This window comes from Oryctolagus cuniculus, chromosome 8, assembly GCF_964237555.1.
Source record: "Oryctolagus cuniculus chromosome 8, mOryCun1.1, whole genome shotgun sequence".
NCBI lineage: Eukaryota > Metazoa > Chordata > Mammalia > Lagomorpha > Leporidae > Oryctolagus > Oryctolagus cuniculus.
In genome coordinates this window covers 129,437,842-129,446,801 of record NC_091439.1, presented here as the reverse complement: position 1 = coordinate 129,446,801, position 8,960 = coordinate 129,437,842, and the positions used below count along the sequence as shown (strand labels likewise).

General features: G+C 43.2%; 1 protein-coding gene across 1 annotated transcript in view; it reads right to left on the bottom strand.

Moving 5' to 3' along the window:
- Nucleotides 1–2,049: 2,049 nt before the first annotated feature.
- Nucleotides 2,050–8,960, bottom strand: part of LOC127488805 (probable ATP-dependent RNA helicase DDX60) — a 95,026-nt gene continuing 88,115 nt past the window's right edge. The window contains 1 exon segment of the mRNA XM_070048221.1: nucleotides 2,050–4,355. Coding sequence (XP_069904322.1) covers nucleotides 4,334–4,355 — 22 coding nt within the window. The 3' untranslated portion in view covers nucleotides 2,050–4,333.

Sequence of the window (8,960 nt, the reverse complement as noted above, 5' to 3'; positions counted from 1 at the left end):
CTTCATCTCAGGGCATTACCAAGGAATAAAGTTTTCTCTATACTTTTATTATTTGCGTTTACTAAATTGCGTAAACTTCCAAATACTGAACCTTTTAAAATTGATATCTATTTTTTGATGAAGAACTTACTCCAAAAATTAGCTATTTCCTGTCAATTACACTGTATGTTTCCTTGAAAACTGGCTGATGAGCATGGTTCCATGAGCCCGTAACAGCCAGGGTCACTGCTCCTGACACAATCTGTGTGACAGCAGGAGTGTCTCAGTGGTCTCAGAAGGACGCTGACATTAGTCTGACTTTCCCCAAATGTCAGTGCCTTGTTCCCTTACTTAGAAACGAAAGCATCGACTTTGTAAGTTGACCTCATAGAAGTTGAGAGTCGAATCCAGAGGCTGGGGAGAGAAGGGGTGGGGGGAGGCTGGGAAAAGGCTGGCTAACAGGTGCTTAAGTTACACTGGATAGGAGCAGGCAGCTCTGAAGTTCTCCTGCACAATAGGGAGAACACAGATAAGATAACGACCTTTGTATTTTTCTCAAAATAAGCTGGAAGAAAGGATTTTGAATGTTTTCATCATGATAAGTGTTTGAGGAGATAGAGATGTTTACCCTGATTTGAACACCGTGAACCACCACATGGTACCACTTAATCCTGTACAGTACTTAGTTTTTAAAATGTTAAAAGTTGAAAAAAAAAACTGTTTTTTTCTATATAAAGCACCAAAGTCGATAAGAATTTTTTGAGAGACCTACTCCCCACTACTCTATATGTTAATTAGAAATCATAGTAAAAAGATACCTCCTCACTTCGAATTTGCTGTAAGAATGAATGAAAACTTAGTTTCCTGTGTTAAAGCCAGATAAGTAAGTTCTTGAAATAGGAAGCTTAATTTAGCAAAATTGGCTGAGTAAACGCCACCCTATGCCCCTAATAGAGATTTCATAGTCCTCATAAAACTCCTCATAGATTAAGATTTACTTATTTATTTGAAAGGCATAATTACAGAGAGAGAGGTAGAGATACAAAAAGAGAGAGCTTCGTTCACTGGTTCACTCCTTAAATGGCCACAATGGTCAGGACAGGACCAGGCCAAACCTAGGGTCCAGGAGCTTCTTCCAGGTCTCTGAAGTGGGTGGCAATGGCCTACACTTGGGCCATCTTTCACTGTTTTCCCAGATGCATTAGCAGTGGGACAGTGGAAGTGGAGCAGCCAGGTCTCAGACTGATGCCCACAGGGGCTGCCAGCATCACAGGCAGTAGCTTTACCTGCTACACTACAATGCCAGCCCCCATAGCTGCTGCTGCTGCTGCTGCTTCTTGTTTTTGTGTGTGTGTGTTTTGTTTTGTTTTGTTTTGTTTTTTTTTTGTTTTTGTTTTTGTTTTTTTTTTTGACAGGCAGAGTTAGACAGTGAGAGAGAGACACAGAGAAAAAGGTCTTCCTTCCGTTGGTTCACCCCCCAAATGGCCGCTATGGCTGGCGCTGTGCCAATCTGAAGCCAGGAGCCAGGCGCTTCCTCCTGGTCTCCCATGCGGGTGCAGGGCCCAAGCACTTGGACCATCCTCCACTGCCCTCCCGGGCCACAGCAGAGAGCTGGACTGGAAGAGGAGCAACCGGGACAGAACTGGCACCCCAACCGGGACTAGAACCCGGGATGCCAGCACCACAGGTGGAGGATTAGCCTAGTGAGCCGTGGCGCCGGCCCATAGCTTCTTTTTAACATATTACCTTTTACTTGATAGGGAGAGAGACAGAGAACTCCCATCCATTGGTTCACTCCCCAAATATCCTCAACGACTAGGCCAAGGTCAGAGTGGGGAGCCGGTAACTCAATCCAGGTCTCCCAACTTGAGTGGCAGCAACCCAATTACATGAGCCATCACCTGCTGCCTCCCAAAGTTTTTATTATCAGGAAGCTGGTATTGGGAGCAGAGCTGTGAATCAACCCCAGGCACTCTGATTTGGGATGAAACATGGCATCTTAACTGCTAGGCTGAACACCTGCACCTCTTCCTAGATTGTATGATCACAATTTAATCATCACTAAAAGAATTTTTTTAAAGATTTATTTATTTATTTGAAAGGCAGAGTTACATAGAGAGAGAAGAGGCAGAGAGAGAGGTCTTCCATCTGATGGTTCACTCCCCAATTGGCCGCAATGGCTGGAGCTGCAGCTATCCAAAGCCAGGAGCCAGGAGCTTCTTCCAGGTCTCCCACATGGGTGCAGGGGCCCAAGGACTTGGGCCATCTTCTACTGCTTTCCCAGGCCACAGCAGAGAGCTGGATCAGAAGCGGAGCGGCCGGGACTAGAACCGGTGCCCTTGTGGGATGCCGGTGCTTCAGGCCAGGGCCTTAATTCACTGCGCCACAGCGCCAGCCCTGACTCAAAGAATTTTAACACTTATTTATTCTAATATCTAAGCTCTAGAAGAAGTTTGCTATTGATCTAAGTACAGCTGAGTGTATGTCCTAAACAAAAGGCCCATAAATAACAGCTAGACATGTGCCTCCTGTCAATTTAAATCAGCAGTGATCCCCAGGAAGTAGTGATCATTCCCCAGAAGAGAATAGTAGATCCTTGAAGTCCAAGATCTATGCTGACTCCACTTACACAACCAATAGCAGTATTGTCCATTGCTTTACATAAAATGTTCACCTTCATTATGTACGGCAATCAGCAATTGTTATGATACAAAAAAATCTCCTTTGAATTCTACCAATTTGTTGAAGTTTTCCAGGAATTTCAAAATATCTCTGGGCAAGACATAGTAGATGCCATCAATGATTGTTACGACGGATACTTCCAGCAGCTGCTGGTTGCCATTGGTGAGTGATCATAAATATGAGGTTCAGCGGACCTGTGTGTGCCAGAGTGAATTACAGGTGCATGAGTGAGCTCTTGGCTGGCCTGGCTGTTCTCCACTGAATAATTATTTAAAGGGGATATAAACCCTACATAGAGAAAGGACATCAGGAGACAGAACGTACGATACGGCCAGGCTGATGACTTTACTGAAGAACTGAGCGCTCTTCTAACATCTGCGTCAACTTTCTGACTAACAAACAGCATTCTCGGATGCTGTCTCTCAGGAACGGTTCTCACTCTGTTAAATCCATGTCACATTTTCTGATTCCTGATCCCCTGTTCAAGAGCAGATCAAGGCCAGCCATGTGGCTTCTTTTCCTCCAAGAAGAAAAGGGGTTTTAGTTTTTTGTTTGGGTTGGTAGGGAGGTGGAGAAGAGTTGGTCACCTTCTCCAAAAAGTTTAAGAGTAAATAAAAAAAAAAAAGAGTAAATCCTACCTAAAAGAGATTCACTGAGTTGTTATTTAGTCGTGATTTCTGCAGACAATTGTGAGACACACACTTCCCTCTGCTTCCTAGGTAGAAAAACACTACCTTCCATGCAGAGAAACAGTGATAGTTATCTACAAAATCAACCATAAGTCACCCTTGCTTTTCTTGTCCTGGGTTGTGACAGTTCAATGACTATAAAAGACAGGTCATTGTGAAATATCCCCATAGTAGGTACACAGGAATTACTTGGATATGAGCAAAATCAATGAGCATTTTGATTTTCCATGCATAGAATAGCATATACCTGCATGAACATGGAGCTGAGAACAGTATTCTCATAGTTTATCTAGTAAAGGAGTTTTTTTTTTTTTTTTTTTTTTTTTTTTTTTTTTTTTTTTTTTTTTTTTTTTGGACAGGCAGAGTGGACAGTGAGAGAGAGAGACAGAGAGAAAGGTCTTCCTTTTTGCCGTTGGTTCACCCTCCAATGGCCGCCGCGGCCAGCGCGCTGTGACCGGTGCACCACGCTGATCCAAAGGTGGGAGCCAGGTGCTGCTCCTGGTCTCCCATGGGGTGCAGTTTCTATGAAAATGGTCTGGTGGAGTTTACAAAACCCTGAAAGAGTATATGACTGCTTACATCTTTGTATTTTTCTGACAATAAGGTACATATGTTCTAGAAAATTCTCAACAAAATCTAGTAACCATACATCACATCAAAACCCTGCCATTTACAAACAAGGCCAAAGGAGGTTAAGTGACTTCCAAAGTCTATGAGCTAATGAGCGACAAAGTTACGAGTGGAGCTCATGTCATCTGAACCTTGCCAGCTCTCTTTCCAATGTAGATCATTGGCACAAAGCGTGGACATAAGACAGGCCACAGTGGGTATCAGAAACACCATAAAACATCTTACCTTGAGTCATTAACTCACTCAGTGAGCACTACTGACCTTTGATGTAGGCACTGCAGACGGAAGAGGAAAGCATCAACAGACACAGCGAAAGTCCTCCTCCTTCAAGGAGCTCGCATCCCAGAAGGGACTCAAGGGCGATCACTGAGTTCACTGTTCAGGAGAGGGAGGAAGATGTGGGCTCACAACCTAAAGCAATTACTTGAATGACAGAGAAAATGCTGTTGCGATGCACTTATTCTACGGTTATTCTATGTCATAACCTCTCACACATTAATCACTCAGTCACGCATTCATCCACTTACTCTGTTGAGTGCTACAGTCATCAACTGAATTCCATCCAGGATAGTTGTTGACCAAGGCTCTATGCTGTTCTAATGCTATGGCAGTTTTGATTGGATGACTCCTAAAACTGACCTAGACTAGTTATGGCCCTTACACGTTCTGCTTAAGTGACTTCAGATCTACCCACAAGTCTATAAGGGACTAAAAGTAGCATTTGGGAAGATGAAGGAACTGCATGGGGGCTATGTCTTGGTGAATCCCACATTAGCAAAGCTTCAGTAACAATGCTGATAAACTGGGCCTTTTGGAAGCCCTACTTAGTTCCTTTTCAAAGATGACAAACTTTGCTTTTCCAGGAACCAACAGAGTTCCAAGAGAAAGATAGAGATTAAATGAAATTCTGAATGAATCATTACAACACTGCTGCTTCATGTGTTTTCTAAGAGTTGTGGTGTATCAGTCTAAATAACAATCAGAGAAGAGAGTCTCTAAAGAATGAAGACATGGATTTGACAATGACAGAGCATTGTGAAGGGGATATGAGTGTTTTAGTAAACTATGGGAGGGTTCAAGGAGGTTTATTTAGGCAAAGGGAAGAAATTTATGCAAGGACTTGGATACGAAGTTCTTTGTTCTTGGAAAACCAAGGCAGCAGTTGACATCAGTTCATGGGTGTTGGTTCATTGCTGGACAAGCGTTCTCTCTAGAGCGTTTTGTCTGAATAAGCTGCAATCATAAACAGTGTTCAAGATCAACCTTGTTCCCGAAATCTGTGGATACCTGCAGGTGTGAGTAGTACAAAGCATGGAGTGCTTGTAGAAGAGAAAGAATCGCTTTGGGATCTCAAGAAAGTTGTTATCCCGGACAGGCAGACATGAGCCGTTCCTGCAATACTTCCCAGCCCGAATTCTGTCTAGAGATGACAGGAATGATCTCACCTTGGTGTCATAAACTGTCACAAGTGTGATCATTGCTCTACATGTTGAAATCACCATTCAACATGAGGATTGTAACAGCAGGAAAAAAGCATCTCGTTGTTTCTCAAACATTATCACACCCAGCGCTCCTCCTTTTCATTCTGATTTCTCCTAGTGCTCTGTGTTCGAGATAAACCAGCCTACTTTGCTTATCGACTGCACAGTGCCATCCATGTAAGTAAGACCCACATGTTTTCAAACTTTCTTCAGAAATGGAATCTGTTTTCTCCAATAGCTATTTTTATTTCGATTATTTAAATATTGATTTCCATTCTTGAACATGTATGCAAACAGGTACAAAAAATATATGTCCAAGTGGGGGAAAAAATCATGTTATGCAACGGAAATAAGACTCATCAAAGAAAAGTAGTGCTCTGCTCTCTGTACAGATGCAGGTACCTAAGAAGTGTGGTTCTTTGTTTTCCTGTCCCCCATGTCCTTTGGAGTCTCAGCAGCCACAGAAATGGCAAATTCAAATGCTTTTTATTTCCAAAGAGCGCACATCATCTTATGCAAACACAAAATATGTGGCACCAAGAAGAACATGTCAAAAAATTATACTCTTGGCAAGGAATTGCTACTTTCCTAAAGTTTAAAAACACAAAATAATGCTAATGGTTATTTTTAAACATGAGGTGTTGTTTTCTTTTTTTTTTTTTTTTTTTTTTTTTTTTTTTTTTTTTGACAGGCAGAGTGGACAGTGAGAGAGAGAGACAGAGAGAGAAAGGTCTTCTTTTGCCGTTGGTTCACCCTCCAATGGCCGCCGCTGCAGCCGGCGCACCGCGCTGATCCTGGCAGGAGCCAGGAGCCAGGTGCTTTTTCCTGGTCTCCCATGGGGTGCAGGGCCCAAGCACCTGGGCCATCCTCCACTGCACTCCCTGGCCATAGCAGAGAGCTGGCCTGGAAGAGGGGCAACCGGGACAGAATCCGGCGCCCTGACCAGGACTAGAACTCTGTGTGCCGGCGCCGCAAGGTGGAGGATTAGCCTATTGAGCCACGGCGCCGGCCATGAGGTGTTGTTTTCCAAACATACTTAAAGTAATGGCTAGACAGTGCTAAATTCTAAGCTATTTTATAATTGACATTTTTTTCACATTTTATTATGATAATCACATTCTTTGGAGCATTTGTGTTTAGGGAAACAAACAGGTACACCAGATAATATGAGGGGACTTCAAAAAGTTCATGGAAATGGATTTAAAAGATAAATTTGTTTTGATGCCCAAATTTTGAAATCCATGCATTTATACAGTCTTTAAGAAAATAAAATTCAGCCGGCGCTGCAGCTCACTAGGCTAATCCTCCGCCTTGCGGCACCGGCACACAGAGTTCTAGTCCTGGTCAGGGCGCCGGATTCTGTCCCGGTTGCCCCTCTTCCAGGCCAGCTCTCTGCTGTGGCCAGGGAGTACAGTGGAGGATGGCCCAAGTGCTTGGGCCCTGCACCCCATGGGAGACCAGGAGAAGCACCTGGCTCCTGCCATCGGATCAGCGTGGTGCGCCGGTCGCAGCACACTGGCCGCAGCGGCCATTGGAGGGTGAACCAATGGCAAAAGGAAGACCTTTCTCTCTGTCTCTCACTGTCCACTCTGCCTGTCAAAAAAAAAAAAGAATATAAAATTCATATTATAAAAACAAAACTAGACATAGATTTTAAACTTTTTTGTACCAAAATACTTATTTAATTCTATTTTTCCACAAACTTTCTGAAGTCCTCTCATGTACACTTTATCCATAATGTGCATGAAATATATTTGAAGATTGTATATACATCTGTGTGTGTGTGTGTGTGTGTGTGTGTGTGTAGAGAGAGAACCTTGAAAACTTAAAAAAATCTAATGACACAGTAATTTTAGTAGCTTTATCTTCAAAGTAATTTTTATACACCAACTTCTTAAATGCAGCCAGCATGCCAAGAAAATACTTATAGTCAAGGGTACTTTATTGTGCATCTTCTGAGTTGAGTATTTATTTACGCACAAGAACCTAAGTAAGTTCCAGTTATAGAAAGGAAGTAACCCTTCCAAGGAGAAAAGATTGATTTGATTGAAGTTGTATTTGAAGTAGAGCAGTGTGTTGGGCAAAGCTATGGGGTGATTCAAGTCTTTGCTCCAAAGAGCTAACCACTGTGCAACAGAGAAAGCTTCACTAGTCCATGACCATGGAAAATCACCTCAGCTACCCTGATCCCACTGATGCCTAAATTCAGAGCTACTTAGTCTAAGTATCGCATATGTCCATAGGTTGTATGGGAGCAGGAAGGCGTGTGCACTAACAAGTGGTTGGGAGGCGAAGGGGGAGGGCTGCATAGTCAGGTAATCAAATGTCTGATATATGAGGACCTCAGATGCCAAATATTTGTCAAAAAGGCCATTTCCCCATTCACACACCAAAGCATCTTCCTGTGTTCTCCCCAGGGCACTCTAAGTTAATGACCTACAATCTACATTTGGGAACTTGGTTGGATCATTCATTTTAATCACCTCAAATTGTGAGATCTATTATCCCAATTATCAAAAATTGCATTATGCTTGCTGGCCACTAGAGATCACCATTCCCTCATCTGGAAAGAGTTGGAACCATTTGTCAAGCAGTATATCTGCGAGAAGTACGTGGCCATTGATCTTGTATTCTGGGGTATTTAAATCAGAAAGTACTTCAAGCACCTGGGGCTCTTATTTTTACAACTTTTCAACAATCACCAGATTACAGAATGACAATGTAATGACAATGTAATGTCTTATATCCATGCTCTACTAATAAAGGTTGGAATCCCTCCTCCCCAGGATATTTATCTAGAAAGAACACATAATGAGATTTGCCATTTACAGCACGAAATGTGACAGAGACAATATGAAGGTTGGCCAGGATGGAAAAGGGAGAAACTATTACAGAGTCAGGGAGAAAGGACAGGGGTCAGAGTCAAGGCCATGACCCAGGGCAGGCGAGACATCAGGTGGAACAGAATAACTCACCCTAAGTGTGCTTGAAGTGAGCAGAAGTCACAGAGGCAGCTCTCAGGGTCAGGCTGAGCACCATGGGATGGGACAGCAGTGCCTGCATTTGAGGACTAGGAGAACAGCAATCGCTCCAGCCAAGGGCTCAATCTCTCTTGATGCTCAAGTACGATTTCCTCAACCCACCTCCCTCCCCTTCTGTATCTTTTAGGACTTCGGTTTCCATAATAAAACCGTGATCCGGATCCTCATTGCTAGAAGTGAAATAGACTTGATGACCATAAGAACACGGTACAAAGAGAGATATGGGAAATCCCTGTTTCATGATATCAGAGTAAGTCTACTGCGTGTGAGCAACGTGACCCCCTTCTCATCGTTTCTGAAACTGTGACTGTGCTAAACGCTTTGATTTGAATGCTTTCTTGGTAGAGTCCTAATAGGGGCAGTCTGGGTTACTACTCGAGCAACTACTACTGTTGCCTTTGAGTACAACAGGTTGCAGCCGCAGACAACCCCTTCACCTGAATTGACAGAGCTGACTC